The sequence below is a fragment of the Oryctolagus cuniculus genome, chromosome 2 (assembly GCF_964237555.1).
Source record: "Oryctolagus cuniculus chromosome 2, mOryCun1.1, whole genome shotgun sequence".
Taxonomy (NCBI): domain Eukaryota; kingdom Metazoa; phylum Chordata; class Mammalia; order Lagomorpha; family Leporidae; genus Oryctolagus; species Oryctolagus cuniculus.
The window spans coordinates 192,558,950-192,579,296 of NC_091433.1; the positions used below are offsets into that span (position 1 = coordinate 192,558,950).

A 20,347-nucleotide genomic window follows, 5' to 3' on the forward strand; every position below is an offset into this window, starting at 1 on the left:
TCTTCTTCTGCCCATTCACTCCCCAAATGGCCGAACGGCCGATGCCACGAGCCGGGAACCCCATCCTGTTCTCCCAAGCCGGTGCCGGGGTCTTGCTGCCCGGGCCATCTTCAGCCGCCTTGCATTAGCAGAGAGCTGGATCCGACCAGCCGGGACTCGAACCAACCAGCGCAAACCAGAACCAGCATCCCGAGGCGCCCCCAGGAAACTAAAAATAACCATTCGCCTCCAACCCTGCTAGAATATTTTATTTAGCACCATAAACAGTAAACCACACAGCGCTAAAATTACGCCAAGGATTGCAAAAACACAAACTGCCTGGAGAAGTTTCCAGCCAGGCTAAAGGGACCAAGGCGAGGGCCGAATTTAAGTCGGTGGGCGCAGTCCAGCCTCTGCACTCAGGGGAACGCGGTCTTAGGCTTCTGCGTCCAGGAAGCCCCCGCAGACCACCCCCACCGCCTGCAGCGGGACCGGGGTGCAGAGGGGCGGTGGGCGGCCCGAGGCTCGGACGCGCCTGGTCGACGCCAGGGCACACTCAGCCCGTGGCGGCGGCGTGGGGAACCCTGCCCTCGCCCTCCCCCCGGAGCACTCGGGCACAGAGCCTGCGACGTCCGGCCAGGGCGCCCCGGAGACCCCCGGGGTCGGCTTGGACCGCTCCGTTAATGCAAAGGCGAGCGAGGAGCCTGACCGGGCGTGGGCCCCCGGACGGAGGAGGCGGCTGCCGCCTCCCCTCGCTGCGGTCACCCCGGGACAGAGGCGAGGCCAGGCTGGGTCGAGTCAGGACGTCGCGGGCCCCGTCCAGCCAGGCGCCGGCCGGGCCCCGCGGGACACCGCGGGCGGGGTGGGCGGAGGGACCGCAAGATGGCGGCGCGCGGGCCCGGGCGCGGCGAGCCCGAGCTCCCGGCGTGCCGCGCGGCGCCCGGCTTCCGCCTGTGGGCGGCGCGGGGGCCGGTGGCGGCCGGAAGTCGGCTGAGCCGGCCTCTCGGAGCGCCGCCCGCACTTCCGGGGGCCTCGAGCCGGGCCCGAGTCTTCCCGGTAGGCGGCGCGGGCGGGAGCGGAGGTTGGCGGGGCCGGCCCGGGCGGATCCCCTGCTCCCCTCCATGCGAGCAGCTCCCCGAGCCCGCATCTGGCGAAGGCTGCCCGGAAAGGTGGGGCCGGTGGCCGAGCCGGGAACATGAGGCAGTGTCTCCTCTCGCTGACCGGCCTGGTTGCTGTGGTGCTGGCGCCGAGACCTCCGGACGACGCGGACCTGGGCTCCCACCAGCGGCTCGGTGAGGCCCCGGGGGGAGTGGGCCGGGCGCCGGGGCCGCGCTGCGGGCGGCCGCGTCTGTCAGGTGTCTGGGGGCGGGGTGCCGGCCGATGGCGGCGCGTCCCGGGTTTTCCCTGTAGGAAGGGGGTGTGGCGCTCTGCGGGGAGAGAACGGGGCTGGTCCCCTGAGCGGGAGAGGGGTGCTCGAGGGCCCCCGACGTGGTGTGTGCTTCTGGAGGCCGGGGGCGGGGCGGGGGCTCGGGTCCCTGGGCGCCCCGCGGGGACTGGGGTGCGTGGCGCGCTCCTCCGAGCGGTCCCGGGAGGAGGGAGGGAGGCCCCGGCCGCGGAGCCGGTCCTGGCGCTCCGAGCAGAGCTAGTTTCTGCTGTGGGAGGTGCTTATGCATGAATCTGGTCGCGAGGCGGCGGCCCGGGCGGTCTCGGGTGCATTTTCCGAGTGCATGTGGAGGCCGGGAGCGGGGTCTCGCGGACGCGGGGCGCCCTTGGTGACTTAAGTTCTTGGAGGTGCTTGGGGGCGGGGGCGGGGGCAGGGAGCGCGGCTTAGCGGGGATGGTCGGCGTTTGAGCCCGGGACGCAGAGGGCTCCCGTGGGACCCGCGTTTCTAGACCTGACCGTGTAGGACGGGCTGGGCTTCGCAGGGGGCTTGGTGGCAGTCCGTTTGTGCCAGCTCAGGGTGCAGTGTGGACGGGCAGCGCAGCTTGATCGACGGGCGGAAGAGTGCGGAGCGGTTTGTTCGGAGTGCGAAGTTGCCGTCTGTCATCCCGGTGCTCGCCCAGGGCCCCAGAGCCCTAGTGTCGGCACGTTGGGACAGAATTTTTGCATGAGGTTGCCACTTGGCTTTTTTTTTTTTTTCTTATTGAATGGTCAGGAATTGGAGTTGGCTGAATGAGTATTAAAGGTGTTTTCTCTGTCTTGCGGTTGTCTCAAACTGAAATGCGTTACAAGTGGGCTGGGCCGTTAGCAAGTGCTGAGTGCCGTGAGTCCACGCGGATTGAGGGGCGGTCTTGCAGCAGGTGTGGTCAGGAGGGAGGGCAATGTGACTAAAAGCGCAGACGGGTTTTGAGACACTGAAATCACATTTTCAGTACCATTTCCCTTGTTAGTACATTCTGTTAACAGGTGGAAAAGCAAGCGGGAATGCTAGAGAAGCTTAGGGTATGGAGGAAAAATAATTCTCTCCACATTAAAAAAGTACTACGTATTTGCAAGGCAGAGTTATGGGAAGGAGGGGAAGAGGCAAACAGAGAGAGAGAGAGATTGTCCATTCGCTGGGTCACTCCCCAGATGAGCGCAGCGGCTGTAGCTGGGCCGGTCCGAGGCCAGGAGCTTCCTTTGGGTCAGCCTCGTAGGAGCAGGGTCAGAGGACCTGGACCATCCTCCGCTGCTTTCCCCGGCACATAAGCAGGAGCTGGATCTAAGTGTCCAGCCAGAACTTGAACCAGAGCCCATATGGGATGCCGGCACCACAGGCGGCGGCCCCACTTGCTACACCGCAGCACTGGCCCCGCATCATTTTTTAGTAACATTTGCAGATCATAAGATTTTTTTTGACCACTGGGCTTTTTTTTTTTTTTTAAAGATTGATTTGGCCGGCGCCGCGGCTCACTAGGCTAATCCTCTGCCTTGCGGCGCCGGCACACCGGGTTCTAGTCCCGGTTGGGGCACCGGATTCTGTCCCGGTTGCCCCTCTTCCAGGCCAGCTCTCTGCTGTGGCCCGGGAGTGCAGTGGAGGATGGCCCAGGTGCTTGGGCCCTGCACCCCATGGGAGACCAGGATAAGTACCTGGCTCCTGGTTTCGGATCAGCGCGGTGCGCCGGCTGCAGCGCACCAGCCATGGCGGCCATTGGAGGGTGAACCAACGTCAAAGGAAGACCTTTCTCTCTGTCTCTCTCTCTCACTGTCCACTCTGCCTGTCAAAAAAAAAAATTGATTGATTTATTTGAAAGGCAGAATAACAGCGAGTGAGTTCGTCCATCTGCTGGTTCACTCTACAAATGCCTACAACAGCCAGAGCTGGGCCAGACTGAAACCAGAAGCCTGAAGCTCAATCTGGGTGTCCCGTATCATCTACTGCCATCATCTACTGCCTTGTCAGTTGTGTGCTTTAGCAGGAAGCTGGGTGGGAAGCGGAGCAGCCTGGACTTGAATTGGTGTTTAATTTGTTGTGCCACACTTCTGATTTATTTTATTTATATGAAAAGCAGAGAGACATCTTCATCTGCTGGCTCACTCCCAAATGGCTGCAATGCCCAGGGCTGGGCCAGGCCAGGCGGAAGCCAGCAGCTTCATTTGGTTCTTCCCAGGGGTCCGGGGCCCAAGGACTTGAGCCATCTGCTGCTGCTTTCCCGGATGCATTAGCAGGGAGCTGGTTCCGAGTGGAGCAGCCCGGACTGGAACCAGCGACCATATGGGATGCTGGCATTGCAGGCTGTGGCTTAACTTGTTATGCCTCAACGCCAGTCCCACATTTAAAAAAAAAAAGATTTATTTATTTGAAGGCAGTCACAGAGAGAGATCTTTCATCCACTGGTTCACTCCCCCAGGTGGCTGGAGCTGGGTCAGGCCAAAGCCAGGAGCCTGGAATTATGTCTGGGTCTCCTACGTGGGTGGCAGGGGCCCAAACACTTGGGCCACCCTCCCCTCCATTAGCGGGGAGCTGGGTCTGAGGTGGAGCGGCTGAGACTGGTGCCTATATGGATGCCGCTGTTAGAGGTGGTAGCTTGTAGACTAACCTGCTACAGCACAGCGGTGGTCCTGCGAGCTCTCCTCCTCCTCCTCTTTGTGCAGAAAAATTCACAGACCTACTCTGCCAAGTATGTTGTAGTGGAATAGCGATTTGTAGAGTTAAGCGACGTGAAGGGGAGCTTAGAGCACAGGAAGGTGGTGAAGGCTTCCTGGAGGAGGTGATTCCTGAGCCCGGGCTTCAGGGTTAGTGAAGAGGGAAAGTGAGGACACGCCTGGTGGTGGAATTGGGGACTGTGAGAATCTAAGAGGAATGATGGGTCTCAGAAGGTGCAGAGAATCTTCAGCTTTGCACAGCAAGCGATGAACCATGCTTTGTGGGCATTTGAAGAATGCCTTTTTGAGTGTTTGACAGCTTAGGTTGTGATTTGTTGTTTGACCCTGCTGCCATGTTTTAAATTGAGTTGATCACGACCATCAGGTGGTTCCTAGTAAAGAGTGTGGCTTGTTTATTGGCCTGTTCTGCAAATGTTACAGTAATCGCTGTGTTGAAGATTGATCAGACATATGACAACGTTTTTCTGAAGGACACAATCCATATAATAAATAGAGCTGGCTTTTGGAGTGCTCCATTGGTCCCCAAAGTGATTTCAGCTGAACTGTTAGGAATTGCGTAATTTAGGAAAGTTATGAGTCATATGAGCTAGTCATGATGGTATCTTGTGGAAGTTGCAGCTGGGGCGTATAAGTCTCTGATTTCAAAATTATTTTCCCTTTGTGTTACTTTTAATAGAGGAGGATGTAGTGGGTGGAAGGGAAAAATATAGGCCACAGAGGATGGCTGAAGGTTTGTATCTAAACGTGTTTTGAAATTTGCCTTGGTGACTGACATGGGGATCTCCCATATTGCAGTGCCCGTCTCATTATTGACAGCACCGTCTGACTTCAGGCTTCCTCTTTTGACGTCAGATTTGCTTATAGATTGCATTTCTTTGAAATCCAAGCTCTTAACTCGTAACTGCTCCAAGCGAGGTTTAATGCAACACTGCTTTGTACTAGTCAAAGGGATAAACTATTTCTAGTGTAGCATGGAGAGTTAAGCAGAGAGAGCCATGATGGCAAGACTGTAGAAGTCCTTTTGGCTTTCACAGGATTTTCTGGACTGTAAAGTCAGATCATTTCCACAGCCAAGTGTGGTTGATTTTTGGATTGCATTTGTTAGATGGTGAGTGCATACAGCTGGCAGGAGAGGAGGACGGAAGGTGCAGGAGTAGGCGCTAGTGAGTAGGGAAGTGAAATCAGCCTAGGAGGGGGCGCCCCCCCCCCCCCCGTCTCCTTCCATTCTTCCATTTCCTTTTCTTAATTTTTTTCTTTTATCACGAGTTGTAGACCCTGGTTTCACTTTCCATTTGAGTGTGTTCTGCCTACTAAGTGTGTATCCCATCCCTGGTGAGGAGATTCCATAGGGAATTATTGTGGCAACTCACAGTCTGTCTTCCCTTATTGAGTTTATGCCTAATATTATTTCGGGTTAACTTTTTAAAAAAATGGTTTATGTGAAAGAGTGACAGAGCAACCGAGACAGAGATGTCTTCTATCTGCTGGTTCACTCCCCAAATACCCGCAATACCCCAGGGTTGGGTCATGCTGAAGCCAGGACCCCAGAACTCCTTCTAGATCTCCTGTGGGGGTGCCTGGGACCCAACTGCTTGGGCCATCATCTGCTGCCTTCCTTCCCAGCTGCATTTGCAGGAAGCTGGGTCAGAAGTGGAATGGGGGATCGGCACTGTGGCTTAGCGGGTAAACCTGCTGCCTGCAGTGCCGGCATCCCATATGGGCGCCAGTTTAAGACCCGGCTGTTCCACTTCCAATACAACTCTCTGCTATGGCCTGGGAAAGCAGTGGAAGATGGCCCAAGTGCTTGGACCCCTGCACCTGTGTAGGAGACCAGGAAGAAGCTCCTGGCTCCTGGCTTTGGATCGATGCAGCTCCTGGCCATTGCAGCCATCTGGGGAGTGAACCAACGGATAGAAGACCCCTCCCCCTCACCTCCTTCTCTGTGTAACTCTGCCTTTCAAATAAGTAAATCTTTATTAAAAAAAAAAAAAAAAAGTGGAGTGGCTGAGACTTGAACCGTGGGTGCTGTTGGCTTAACCTGCTGCTTGTGACACTTGCCCTGGGGTCGTCCTTATCCTTCACCCGCCTCGCAGTGGGAGCAGGTGGTGTCTGCCGGGGTGTGTACCATGCTTGCTGGCCGTGTGCAAGGAAAAGGAGGTTTGCTGCAAGAGAATTACAGAGAGAGTCAGAGTTACACACACACGCACACACGCACAGAGAGAGAGAGAGAGAGAGAAAGAGAAAGAGAAAGGTCCTCCATCTGATGGTTCACTCCCCAATTGGCCGCAACGGCCAGAGCTGTGCCAATCCAAAGCCAGGAGCTTCTTGCCGGTCTCCCATGCGGGTGCAGGGGCCCAAGGACTTGAGCCATCTTCTGCTTTCCCAGGCCATAGCAGAGAGGCTGGATCAGAAGAGGAGCAGCTGGGACTAGAACAGGCACTCATATGGAATGCCGGCACTGCAGGTGGAGGCTTTGCCCACTGTGCCACAGCACTGGCCCCTAATTAAAATTTTTAATCAGTTTTTTAAAAATTCAGTGTGATTTGTAGATAGAATTCTATGAACATAGTATCTGCTTCCTCCCTGTGCCCCTCCCTCTCTCCCCTGTAATGCTTTTATAATATTGCCCTCAAATACACTGGGACAGTTACATATAATTACACGTATATGTGTATGTGTTTATATACATATAAAATTATGTATAAATTTTTAAAACAAAGTTAGCTTAAAAATGTTGACTCTGAGTTTTGTGGAAGAACTATGGGTATACGTTACATCATTATACCAGTCAGTGGCTGTAAAAGCTTATCCCAGAGACAGAACAATTCAGGCATTAGAGAAAGTGGGATGGAAGTTTTATCAGGGTTTCTGTAGGCAGTCCGCATCCTAAGCCAGAAGGCAGGTTTATTGGAGGGCTGAAGGTCAGGTTTTCTCTTTATTCCTCCTTCAGAGCATTCAGAAGGATCAAAGGATCAGCTGCTGTGGACTATGGATGTTAGGGTTTGGACTCCTGCAGTAACTAGGTTTGATCTCCTGCCCTAAGTTAAACTGCTTATCAGTAGCACAACGACAGACATAGTGCAGAAGAAGTGCTGTGTCAGTGAGCAGGGTGACTGCAGGCTGTCAGGAACAAGATGGAATGTGACACTGCAGAGTCTTCCGTGCCCGGTGTCCCCGATGTCCCCTCTGTCAGCCCCTCCCATGGCTTTCCTTCCTGTGTGATGCTATTACCTACCCTGGTCTCCAAGGCAGAAACCTGGGGGTCTTTCTGTGAGTTCTGCCCGATTTCCTGGATCCCATTCTTGTTCTCCTTTAGCCACAGTGAAGTTACAGTGAAACTTGACAACTGCAGCTCGAGTCAGAATCCTTAATTTTCTTCCATGGCCCTTTGTGACCTGAACTTTTTATTTTTTTTTAAAGATTTATTTATTTGAAAGAGTTACACAGAGAGAGGAGAGGCAGAGAGAGAGAGAAAGGTCCTCCATCTGATGGTTCACTCCCCAATTGGCCGCAGTGGCCAGAGTTGCACTGATCCAAAGCCAGGAGCTTCCTCCTGGCTTCCCATGCGGGTGCAGGGGCCCAAGCACTTGGGCCATCTTCCACTGCTTTCCCAGACCATAGCAGAGAGCTGGATCGATCGGAAGTGGAGCAACCGGGTCTTGAACCAGTGCCCGTATGGATTCTGGCGCTTCAGGCCAGGGCATTAACCCGCCGCAGCGCCAGCCCCTTTATGTTTTTTAAAGATACATTATTTGAAAGAACAGTAGAGAGGGAGACACAGATATCTTTCCTCCGTGGGTTCACTCCACAAATACCTGGGACAGTCAGGGCTGGGCCAGGCTGAAATGTGGGTAGCAGGGGCCCAAGTATATGAGCCGTCTTCCGCTCCTTCCCAGGTGCATTAGCTGGGATTCAAGCCCTTGCTCAGGTGTGCAGTGCTGGTGTCGCAAGCGGCAGCTTAACCCACTGTGCCACGGCGCTGGCTTACGGGAGCTGGCCTCTTCTCCAGCCTCTTCCCTAGGGTTCTCCTTGTGCTGCTGTCCACTCAGCTCACTGGGCGGCCTCACCTTTCGGGATTTTGTTCTGTGTTTCTTGTGGAGTTCAGCACATGTTACGTCCACTGCTGAGCACTGCTTTCTTTCCCTTCTCTGGCTGCCACCTCCTCCTCTTGGTGCCGTCTTTAACACCGCTTCCCTAGGAAAGCGTCTTCGGTTTGCAGGGCAGGATGTGTCCTTCCAGAACTTCCTGTAACTACCTTTCTCTCAGCAAGTGACAAACTTTAATCTCTCATGTGCTGATCCCTCCCCCAGTGCCACAGCATAAAAATACCTTTTGCTGTTACATCCCTAGTGCCTGAAAGGTAGGAATTTCTCAGTATTTGTTGAATAAATGAGTGAGGTCTGATGGAAAAGAGCAGATAGTGTTGGATGGGTGTGCAGAAAAGGAGGGAGGGTAGAGGTGAGGGGAGGGGAGGGGATGGGAAAGGCACAAAAGCAGTGAGGGGTCAGGCGTTGGCCCAGTGGTTAAATCACTGCTTGAGATCCCTCCTTCCGTGCTGGAATACTTGGGTTTAAGTCTCTGCTGCCAGTTCCAGCTTCCTGCTGATGCAGATCCTGGGAGGCAACAGGTGGGGCTCAAGTACTTGAGTCTTTGCTGCCCACGTGGGAGACCTGGGTTGAATTCTCAGCTCCCAGTTTCAGCCTGGCCCAGCCCTGGCTGTGGCAGGCATTTGGAGAGTGAACCAGTAGATGAAAGACCTCTTTGCCTTTCCAGTAACTAAAAATAAATAATAATAAATAAAACAGTGAGGAAGGGGGCTAGGATCTCTAAGGACTTGTAGACCAGAGCCCAAGTTGGGGAAACTAGACTGGAGCACTTGGCAGAGACCAGGAAGGGTGGGAGGGGTAAGTAACCAAATATTCTACTCTGACTTTTTGAATTAAATTGTATCATTTTCTCTTTAAATATTATTTTTCCCTACTTGAAAGGCAGAGATTTCCCATCTATTTTGCTCTTGTTTTTTCTAAGCCTATTTTTATTGTTTATGTAAAATTTATTTGAAAGGCAGAGAGGGACAGAGTGAGATCTTACATCCGCTAGTTCACTCCCCAAATACTTACAACAGCTGGGGCTGGGTCAGGCTGCAGTCAGGAGCCAGAAACTCAATCAAGGTCTCCTGAATGGGTGGCAGGGACCCAAGTACTTGCTAGATCACCTGCTGCCGCCCAGGGTGCACACTAGCAGGAAGCTGGGAAGCTGGATTTGGAAGTGAAATTGGGGCTCCAGTCTAATATATGATGTAGGCGTCTCAAGAGGTGTTTTACCTGCTTTGCCGATTTCCCCCTTCCCCCCACCCCTGCACTGGCCTGTTTTTATACAGTTAAGATCGTGCACTGTGAATAGTTTTTAAAATCTACCTTTCTCTCTCTCCCCCCCTTTCTTTCTTTCTCTTTGTCCCTCCCTCTCTTTCTCCCTCCCTGTTTATTTTACTTGAAAGTCAGAGTTACACAGAGAAGGGGAGAGGCAGAGAGAGAGGTCTTCCATCTGCTGGTTCGCTCCCCAGTTGTGGGTTTAGGGGCCCAAGGACTTGGGTCATCTTCTGCTTTCCCAGGCCATAGCAGAGAGCTGGATCGGAAGTAGAGCAGCCAGGACTGGAACTGGCACCCATACGGGATGCCGGCACTGCAGGCAGCGGCTTTACCCACTGTGCCACAGTGTCGGCCCCTAAATCCACCTTTCTTTAGATAACATTATAGCACTAAGGATTTCCCCTGTTTATAAAAGCCTGTTGTAAACCACATTTTAAATGGTTAGGATTTTTTCCGCTTTCTTTGGAAGTGCTGTAACTTATCTAGCTGTTTCTCAGTTAACAATTTGTCTTGTTCCTAGTTTTCTTAAAAATAATGCAAGGCTGTATGCTTTGAGCTCTTTCTGTTAGCTTAGTCTGGTGATTTTCAGACTTGAAGGTGCGCACGAATCACCTGGAAGGCTTGTTGAACAGATTGCTGGAGCTTGCCTTGAGGAGTTCTGCTGGAGCAGATCTGAGGGAGACCTGCACGTGTGCGTTTCTCACAGGTTGCGGTGATGCTGTGCTGCTGGTGTGGGCACTTCCTCTGAGAACTGCTGGCCTGTGTCATTGACACCGAAACTGCAGTATCCAGGCTGAGTGTCTGAGCCAGTGGAGTGATTGTGATCTTGCATGAAACTGAGTTCATGTAGCAACCTGTATCAGGGAAGTTGGAGAGTGGAGGTACTGGCAGCTCAGCTCTGAGGATTCGTGTAGATTATGAACATGCGTGCTGAAGCGAGCAGGGTTCCACGCTGAATATTGTTAGGTAAAGAGACTGATGAATAAAACAGCACCCATTTGGCCATTTCATAATCTCGTTGTGAGATTAGACAAATATATCATAAAAAAGTGACAGAAGATAAGGTGTAAACAAAGGACTTTAGAATTCAGGAGAAGTCACATTTAATTGACATGTCAGAGTCGTAAGCCAAGGTGTAGAGGTTCCCAGAAGAACGAGGCTCTTTTTTTAGAGTTTCAAAACTATGGCGTCATTAATGCTTGGGTATTTCAACCAGGCAGGCCCAAGTTCAAAACCCTGTTCAGGGGCTAGTGTTGTGGCGCAGTGGATAAATACAATAAAATTAATTAATAAAATTAAAAAAAAAAGCCAAAAAGCAAAATACAGCCACATTCAGTGCTCTCTTAGCTTTGTGGCATCGGTCTGTTTCTGCACCTGTGAAGTGAGAATCACACCCCAGGGGAGTTTGTGTAGATAATGTAATAAAACTAGCACAGTACCTTGCAGGGGGCAATCAGAACTTGTTAAAGCAGCGGTTAGCTTCTTGAAGGTTTCCATCGGCACCATCAGGCATTATATTGAGTAAAATCATCAGCCACCATCCACTGGCGAAACAATGATTGATGCCTTCTGAAACAGGTTTCCTGTGGGTTAAATTAAAAAGGAAATTGTGTAAACAAAAAAGGAATCATATCTTGCAAGTGTGAAGTTGCTGCCACTTTACTTAATCCTATCCTGCGTTAGACCCTTGGATGTGGATCCCATTTACTTTGATCAGATGGCGTGCTTGGCTCCTTGCTTTCTTCCAGTTTGTTTGACTGTTTTGTAGCAGTGAGGCCCTGTGCCTCCTTTGACCACTGTGTAAACTAGTCTTTCCCATTCCTTTTCTCTTTTCTCTTCTTTAACGTCCACCTCTTGGACATACTATGCAATTCTTGTGCACCAGCTGCCGTTCCCACACTAAAAGACCAGGATTTCATCCTGTGCCGTGTTTCAGCACTCAGGCCAGTGCCTGACTCGAAACAGTGAGTGAATACACTGATGAACGAACCAGTTGAGGACACGGGAGAACGCGGAAGAAAAGTGTTGGGTTGATCCTGTCTTTTAAAACTGGTTTTATGAGTACGTTTAACATCAGTAGTAATAAACGTGTATTTTCAGCTTCGGCTATATTTTGAGGACATGGTAATTCCACTGGAGTGATTTTGTGTATACCATTGCCTCTGCAGTGGTATTTGTTGAGAGATGTGAAGCATCAGTCCAAATATTTATAGACAGTTTTTTTTTTTTTCTTTTAAAGATTTATTTATTTATTTGAAAGGCAGAGTTACAGAGAGAAGAGAGATCTTCCACCTGCTGGTTCACTCCCCAAATGGCTGCCACGGCCGGGGCTGGGCCAGGCCGGAGTTAGGAGCTCGGAGCTTCTTCCATCTTGTTCAGCCATCTTGTGCAGGGAGCACATCCACGCTAGCAGGGAGCTGGATCGGAAGTGGAGCAGCCGGGCTCGGGCTGGTGCCCACATGGGATGCGGCACCACAGGAGGAGCTTAACAGTGCTGCCCATCTTAGACGGTTTTTAAAGAAGCTCAAGGCTCCCAAGTTTTCTTCTGAAAAATCCTGATTTTGGAAGCAACATCAGAGTTCTTGTTGATGAAAAGTGATTTTTAGGTATAGCAGATATTTTATTGCATTTATTTTTGTCTATACCAAATAAAAACTTATTTGTTCTTTTTCTATCTTGGGAGACAAGTCTGTGCTTTTCCTCGGTGCTGACTCAATCTGGTAAAATAATTCCTGTTGGTTTTTTTTGGGGTGGTTGAGATTAGTTTGGCTTTATCACGTCTTGGTGTGTATGGGTTGATGTACTGTGTGTCTGTTGAAGACAGCAGTGACAAGGATACTACCACTTTCTTGCTCTTTAATTTGGAATATGTGATTTCTCTATAAAAGATTTATTTTCCCAGGTTTGGTTTCTAAGGCCACTAGTGCATTTGTTTCTTTTTTTGTAATACATCAACTGATAAGGAAGTGCTGTTAACATTTTGGCAAGGAAAAGATGAAATTGGCCACTTTGATACTAGAAGTTCTATATGTACAAGGCAGAAACGTCTTTACTTAGAAATTACCTCCATGTGTAACACACTTCCAGACATGAAAATTACTAGGATCTAATACATGGTCCACATTCGGATTTCTCTGAGTGTTTCACTTGTCTCCTCAGAGTTGATTTGTTTGTTCTAGGATCTGGAAGGATTCACGTAGCAATTGCTTGCTGTGTTCCTGCCCCTCCCTTTTTCCCCATGCCGTGTATTTCCTGAAGAAATTGGATCCTTTGTACTGCAGGAATTCTGACAGTCTAGGTGTGGCTGATTGCTTCTTCCAGTTGTTGTTTAACTGGGCAACATCCAGCCCCTTTATGTTCTAGAAACTGGAAGTTAGGTCTTCATTAGATTCAGTTTCTCTTTTTGTAAGAATGTCCACCAGTAATGCGTTATTTCCTCAGAATGGGTCTGCCCTGACGGTGCGGCTGAGTGGTCGTCTGGGTGCTAATAACCTTTCTACCTTTGTTTCAGAGGAACTTGACTCTCTGCTCTCGGACTACGATATCCTCTCTCTCGCTAACATCCAGCAGCACTCCGTAAGGAAAAGGGATCTGCAGGCCTCGACACACTTAGAAACACTGCTAACTTTTTCAGCTTTGAAAAGGTAATTTGAATTATTCAGAGGGTGGGGGCAGTTGGGGACTTGGTTTGGCAAAAGCAGAAAAATAAAGGTATCCCCTGAATTATTAGGAATTACACTTTATTAAAGATTTGTAATTGTTATAGTCTGTAAAATATGATTGTTTTATAAGGCGTTTTCTAAAATTAAAAGGGATGAACATTTTAAAAAAGTAAATGGGTGTTCCAAAGTTTTTGTGATGACAGCATGTTTATGAGATGCTAGCAAAAGATTTTAATAGAGTACTTCTATTACCTTACATTTCTGATGCCATATTAGAACCATCAGCCGTGTCCTAAATATGTCTTTATTTTACATATGAAGATACTGAGGTTTAGAGATAGAGACTTTGTTCAGGATCCCACAGCATGGTTATGAGCTGTGTCCAAACTTTAGTGTTCTTTGAGTTTCTCTTACTTGATAGCATGCCCTGATTGGGCAGTAATGTTATTTATGAGTCATTTATTTGAAAGGCAGAATGACAGAGCTGGGGAGAGAGAGAGATCTTCCATTTGCTGGTTTACTCCCCAAATGGCTGCAGCAGCCAGGCTGGGCCAGGATGAAGCCAGTAGCCAGAAACTCCATCTGTCTCTCACATGGCTGGCAGGGGCCGAATTACTTGGGCCATTTATGCCTGGGGTAGTAGCAAGAAGCTGGATCAGAAGCAGAGGAACCAAGACTTGAACTCGCACTCTGATATAGGATGTTGGATCACCGGTCCCATGGCAGTAATTTCAGTATTGTTTATGTAGTTTTTTTTTTTTTTTTTTTTTTTTGACAGGCAGAGTGGACAGTGAGAGAGACAGACAGAAAGGTCTTTCTTTTTCCGTTGGTTCACCCCCCAGTGGCTGCTGCGGCCGGCGCACCACGCTGATCTGAAAGCAGGAGCCAGGTGCTTCTCCTGGTCTCCCATGGGGTGCAGGACCCAAGCACTTGGGCCATCCTCCACTGCCCTCCCGGGCCACAGCAGAGAGCTGGCCTGGAAGAGGGGCAACCGGGACAGAATCCAGGGCCCTGACCAGGACTAGAACCCGATGTGCCGGCGCCACAGGCGGAGGATTAGCCTATTGAGCTGCAGCGCCGGCCTGTTTATGTAGTATTACGGATTTAAATCTATTCAGTAATTTTCTAAAGTCTTTTTAGGAAACTATCCAATATTAAAAACAAAAACTGAGGTCGGCCGGCGCCACGGCTCACTAGGCTAATCCTCCGCCTAGCGGCGCCGGCACACCGGGTTCTAGTCCCGGTCGGGGCGCCGGATTCTGTCCCGGTTGCCCCTCTTCCAGGCCAGCTCTCTGCTGTGGCCAGGGAGTGCAGTGGAGGATGGCCCAGGTGCTTGGGCCCTGCACCCCATGGGAGACCAGGAAAAGCACCTGGCTCCTGGCTCCTGCCATCGGATCAGCGCGGTGCGCCGGCCGCAGCGCGCCGGCCGTGGTGGCCATTGGAGGGTGAACCAACGGCAAAGGAAGACCTTTCTCTCTGTCTCTCTCTCTCACTGTCCACTCTGCCTGTCAAAAAAAAAAAAAAAAAAAAACAAAAAAACCTGAGGTCGGTACTGTGGCATAGTGGGTAAAGCCGCCACCTGCAGTGCGGGAATCCCACATGAGCGCTGGTTTGAGTCCTGGCTGGTCCACTTCCAACCCAGCTCTCTGTTAACACACCTGGGAAAGCACTGGAAGATGGCCCAAATCCTTGGGCCCATGCACCTGCATGGGAGGCCCAGAGGAAGCTCCTGGCTCCTGGCTCCTGGCTTTGGATCAGCCCAGCTCTGGCATTGCGGCCATTTGGGGAGTGAACCTGAGGATGGAAGACCTCTTTCTCTCTTTCTCTGCCTCTATAACTCTGCCTTTCAAATAAATAGATATTAAAAAGAAAAGGAAAAAAAAAAGAATGTCACCATATTAAAAACAAAACAAAACTAGGGCCTGGCACTGTGGCATAGTGGGCTAAGCCTCCACCTGTGGCTCCAGAATCCTGTATGGGCACTGGTTCAAGTCCCTGCTGCTCCACTTCCAATCCAGCTCTGTGCTGTGGCCTGGGAAGGCAGTGGAAGATGGCCCAAGTGCCTGAACCCCTGAACCACTTGGGAGATCTGGAAAAAACTCCTGGCTCCTGGCTTCGGATCAGCGCAGCTCTGGCCCTTGTGGACATTTGGAGAGTGAACTAGCTGATGGAAGACCTTTCTCTCTGTTTCTCCCTCTCTCTGTTTGTGACTCTACCTCTCAAATAAATAAATAAAATTAAAAAAAAAAAAAAAGGCAAAAAACAAAAACGACCTGGGCCGGGGGAAGCTAAAGCAGGGAGCCTGATGGGAGCAGAGCACCCACACTTGAGTTGGCGCTCTGATACGGGTGCTGGTGTTGTGGATGGCAGCTTAACCCGCACCCCAATGCCAGCCCCATCTTAAATGTTTAATGTGAAATGTGTGTAACAGCCTATGAGAATTTTGTACCATGTAACTTATTTCATTTAACCCTCAAAACCATTGAGCAGATAGGTGGTTTTATTTCCACTTGTAGGTGAATACCTGTGTTTAGAGATGAAGACAAAGATAGGAGGGGCCTGCGTTGTGGCGCAGCAGGTTAAGTCGCCACCTGCAACACTGATAGGACATAGAAGCACTGGTTCCGGTCCTGGATGCTCAGCTTCTGATTTAGCTCCCTGATAATGCGCCTGGGAAAGCAGCAGAAGATGGCCTAAGTTCTTGGGCACCTGCTACCCACTTAGGAGACCTGGATGGAGTTCCAGGCTCCTGGCTTGCTTGGCCCAGTCCCAGCTGTTGTGGCCATTTGGGGAGTGAACCAGCAGATGGAAGAGCCCTGTTTCTCCTTCTCTCTCTGTAACTCTGATTTTCAAATAAATAAATAATAAATTTTTGAAAGACCAAGGTAGGGTTTGAGGTGCATTTATCAGACTCTAAGTCCTGTATCCTGTATCATACTGTGTAAAGCTTTTTTTTTTCCTCTTTAAAAGCTTTATTTATTTATTTGAAAGGCAGAACAACAGAGAAAGAGGGTGAGACAGAAAGACTAAGGTAGCTGAAATGATCAGTTTATGTTAGGGCTGGACTTGCGTGTGAATTCACTCATTAGTTGGTGGTGATGGTGGATGTGAAGTCTGTTTTTAGATAATGGGGCCGGGATTGGGGGAAAATCATTAATATTAGGGGTTGAAAACATATAAGGGCCGGCGCCGCAGCTCACTTGCTATTCCTCCCCCTGCGGCGCCGGCACCCCGGGTTCTAGTCCCGGTCGGGGCCCTGGATTCTGTCCTGGTTGCCCCTCTTCCAGGCCAGCTCTCTGCTGTGGCCAGGGAGTGCAGTGGAGAATGGCCCAAGTGCTTGGGCCCTGCACCCGCATAGGAGACCAGGAGAAGCACCTGGCTCCTAGCTTTGGATCAGCGCTGCATGCCGGCTGCAGTGGCCATTTGGGGGGTGAACCAACGGAAGGAAGACCTTTCTCTCTGTTTCTCTCTCACTGTCTAAATCTGCCTGTCCAAAAAAAAAAAAAAACCTGAGAGATCGTATTATGAGTTAAGAATGACTTTGGGGGGGGGGGGGTTGCTGGCGCTGTGGTATAGCCTGCAGTGCCAGCATCCCATTATGGGTGTGGGTTAGAAACCTGGCTGCTCCACTTCCGATCCCACTCTCTACTATGGCCTGGGAAAATAATAGAAGATGGCTCAAGGGCTTGGGTCCCAGCACCCATGTGGGAGACCTGGAAGAAGCTCCTGGCTTCAGATCAGCCCAGCTCTGCTGATGTAGCTATTTAGGGAATGAATCAACAGATGGAAGCTCTCTCTCTGCCTGTTCCTCTCTGTGAGTCTGCCTTTCAAACAGATAAATCTTTAAAGGCAGAACGATAGAGCGTCCATCCGCTGGTTCACTCTCCAAATGGCTCCAATGGCCAGGGCTGGCCCAGGCTGAAACCAGGAGCCTTGACTGTGTCTGGGTATTCATAATCTGGGCTGATGGCAAGGGCCCAGGTACTTTGGCCAACTTCTGCTGCTTTCCCAGATGCATTACCATGGAGCTGGATTGGAAGGAGAGCAGCTGGGACTTGAACTGTTTGTTGCTCTGAAATGGTTGGGAGTGTTGCAAGTGGCAGCTTAACCAGCAGTTTTACACATCTGCCCCGAGAGTGATTTTGTGAGAATAAGAAGCTGTTTCAAAGTTGCCTTAAAAGTTACATTTCCTCTTTGTTGTAAGTCAAGAAATATTCTTACTCTGAAGTAGTGAAGAGGCTGCAAGTACTGCATCGGTACTTTTTCAAAATATAATTTTATCAGCATTTTTGGGGAGAAAAATGTTTCTCCCCAAAAATAAGACATCTCAGATTATTTTTTAAAAGATTTATTTAATTTGAAAAGCAGAGTGACATGGAGAGAGACATGGAGAGAGTTCTCCCTCTCAGATTGTTTGAGGAGGGCTAGAATTGTTAAAAGAATGGAAGTGACCAGACTAAATGGATCATGGAAAATGCACCCACGTGGGAGACCTGGAGGAAGCTCCTGGCTCCTGGCTTCGGTTTGTGGCCAATTGGGGAGTGAACCAGCGGATGGAAGGCCAACCTGTCTGTCTGTCTGTCTGTCTGTCTCTCTCTCTCTCTCCTGCCTCTCCTCTCTCTGTGTAACTCTGACTTTAAAATAAATAAATAAATCTTTAAAAAAATAGGAAATAATGTTAATCCACACTGGTTAGCATGAGTCTGTAATTACTGTAAATTCTTGAAGTGAAAGTCAGAAAAATGAAGGGACTCTATATGAAAATGACAGGGCATAATTTTTTAAAAAATTTATTTATTTATTTGAAAGGCAGAGTTACAGAAATGCAGAGGTGGAGAGAGAGAGAGAAGTCTTCCATTTGCTGGTTCACTCTCTAAATGGCCACAATGGCTGGAGCTGGACTGATCCAAAGGCAGGAGCCAGGAACTTCTTCTAGGTCTCCCACACAGGTGCAGGGGCCCAAGGGCTTGGGCCGTCTTCTACTGCTTTCCCAGGCCACAGCAGAGAGCTGGATCGGAAGTGGAGCAGCTGGGACTTGAATTAGTGCCCATATCGGATGCCGGCACTGCAGGCGGAGGATCAACCTGCTATGCCACAGTACTGGCCCCGATAGCACATAAAATTGAGAATAAAAAGTAAAAGAAACTTTGACTGACATAGCACAAAATCTAAGATTGGAAACTGTGAATTTGACTGTCACTTAGTCTTTAACTAGAGAGTAGACTCTTCATATAGAACATAAAGAATGCAATTCCTGTGATTTTTTTATTTCTTTGGAAAGAACACTAAGTAAAAGTACTGTTCCACTCATGGAAAGCTGTAAGAATGAATAATAAGGCATTATAGTAGGTTTGCTTTTCTATTCAAAGCTCTTAGCAAAACTGAAGGTGAAGAAATGACAGCTGGGCGGGTGTCAGAAGAGAAGTGTTCGTGACGGCAGGAGCAAATGTCCCAAGGTTTCATGAAATAATGTTGCATTGTGTCTGCCTTCTGACCATGAAAAAACCACAAGCAAACTAAAATTATCTTGCATGTTCAAGAAGTTAAAAATATTTGTTGCCATGGAGACAGCCCAGTCTCCATTTCTTCCTGGCAGTTTAAGGACTTGCGCAAACCCAAGGGGAAGTAACGTTTCATATTGTCAGCACCACAGCCAAGAGAGTGTGTTCCCGAGGCTGATGAACAGCATACCTTTCTTTCTTTGTGGCATTCATGGGCACATCGAGGAGGCCTCGTAAATAATAACTGAAGAAGTTTTGCTCACCACACCAGTTATTTTTTTCCCCATGGAGAGGTTTACTATTATTATTTATTTATTTATTTATTTATTTTTTTGACAGGCAGAGTGGACAGTGAGAGAGAGAGACAGAGAGAAAGGTCTTCCTTTGCCGTTGGTTCACCCTCCAATGGCCGCCACGGCCGACGCGCTGCGGCCGGCGCACTGCACTGATCTGATGGCAGGAGCCAGGTGCTTCTCCTGGTTTCCCATGGGGTGCAGGGCCCAAGGACTTGGGCCATCCTCCACTGCACTGCCTGGCCACAGCAGAGAGCTGGCCTGGAAGAGGGGCAACCAGGACAGAATCCGGCGCCCCGACCGGGACTAGAACCCGGTGTGCCGGCGCCGCAAGGTGGAGGATTAGCCTAGTGAGCTGCGGTGCAGGCTACTATTATTAATTTTTATAACGATTTATTTATTTGGAAGGAAGACAGGGAAAAAGAGGTATCTTTTGTCCACTGGTTCACTCCCCAGTTGGTTGTGGCAGCCAGGGCTGGGCCAGGCCAAAGCAAGGTCGTGGAACTCCATCCAGGTCTCCCTCGTGGGTGCAGGGGCCCAAGCACTTGGGCCGCCTTCTGCTTTCCCAGGAGCATTAGCAGGACACTGGATCAGAAGCAGAGCAGCCAGGACTGGAAATGTTGCCTATATGGGATGTTGACGTTGCGAGTGGCTGCTTAACCTGCTGTGCCACTATACTGGCCCCAAGACTTACTATTTTTTTCTTTTTCTTTTTTTTTTTTTTTTTTTTTTTTTTGACAGCCAGAGTTAGTGAGAGAGAGAGAGAGAAAGGTCTTCTTTCCGTTGGTTCACCCCCCAAATGGCCGCTACGACCGGCGCACTGCGCCGATCCGAAGACAGGAACCAGGTACTTCCTCCTGGTCTCCCATGTGGGTGCAGGGCCCAAGCACTTGGGCCATCCTCCACTGCCTTCCTGGACCACAACAGAGAGCTGGAATGGAAGAAGAGCATCCAGGACAGAAGTGGCTCCCCGACCGGGACTAGAACCCGGGGTGCCAGCGCCTCAGGGGGAGGAGTAGCCTAGTGAGCCGTGGCACCGGCCCCAAGACTTACTATTAAGATGTCTATGTTGGCCCAGCGATGGGTTGTATCATATTAAGCCGCTACCTGTGACACTGGTATCCCTGTTGGAGCACTGGTTCAGTTCCCTGCCTGGGAGAGCAGTGGAGGATTACCCAAGTGCTTGGACCCTTGCCACCTGCATGGGAGACCTGGATGGAGTCCTGGGCTCCTGGCTTCAGCCTGGCCCAGTCCCAGCTGTATGGACATTTGGAAAGTGAACCAGAGGATGGAACATCTCTTTCTGTGTCTCTTCCTCTCTCTTTGTCCCTCTGCCTTTCAAATAAATACATTTTCTTTTTTTTTTTAAATAATATACATTCATTTTTACTTGTAGAGTTTTCTCTTTATTTTTATTTTTGACAGCATTAGAGAGAGAGACAGAGAGAAAGGTCTTC

The 20,347-nt window shown here is 50.1% G+C and overlaps 1 protein-coding gene across 3 annotated transcripts in view; it reads left to right on the top strand.

Annotated features, from left to right (window-relative positions):
* The first annotated feature begins 953 nt into the window (after window positions 1-953).
* ADAM17 (ADAM metallopeptidase domain 17) overlaps window positions 954-20,347 on the top strand; it is a 55,885-nt gene continuing 36,491 nt past the window's right edge. Inside the window, exons 1-2 of one of the 3 annotated variants that reach the window (XM_002722480.5) lie at window positions 954-1,271; window positions 12,946-13,078. In XM_002722480.5, coding sequence (XP_002722526.1) covers window positions 1,175-1,271; window positions 12,946-13,078 — 230 coding nt within the window. In that variant the 5' untranslated portion in view covers window positions 954-1,174. Of the gene's footprint in view, window positions 1,272-1,630; window positions 1,771-11,673; window positions 12,041-12,945; window positions 13,079-20,347 lie in introns of those variants that run through there. The other 2 variants (XM_070069465.1, XM_070069466.1) reach the window with 2 other exon arrangements.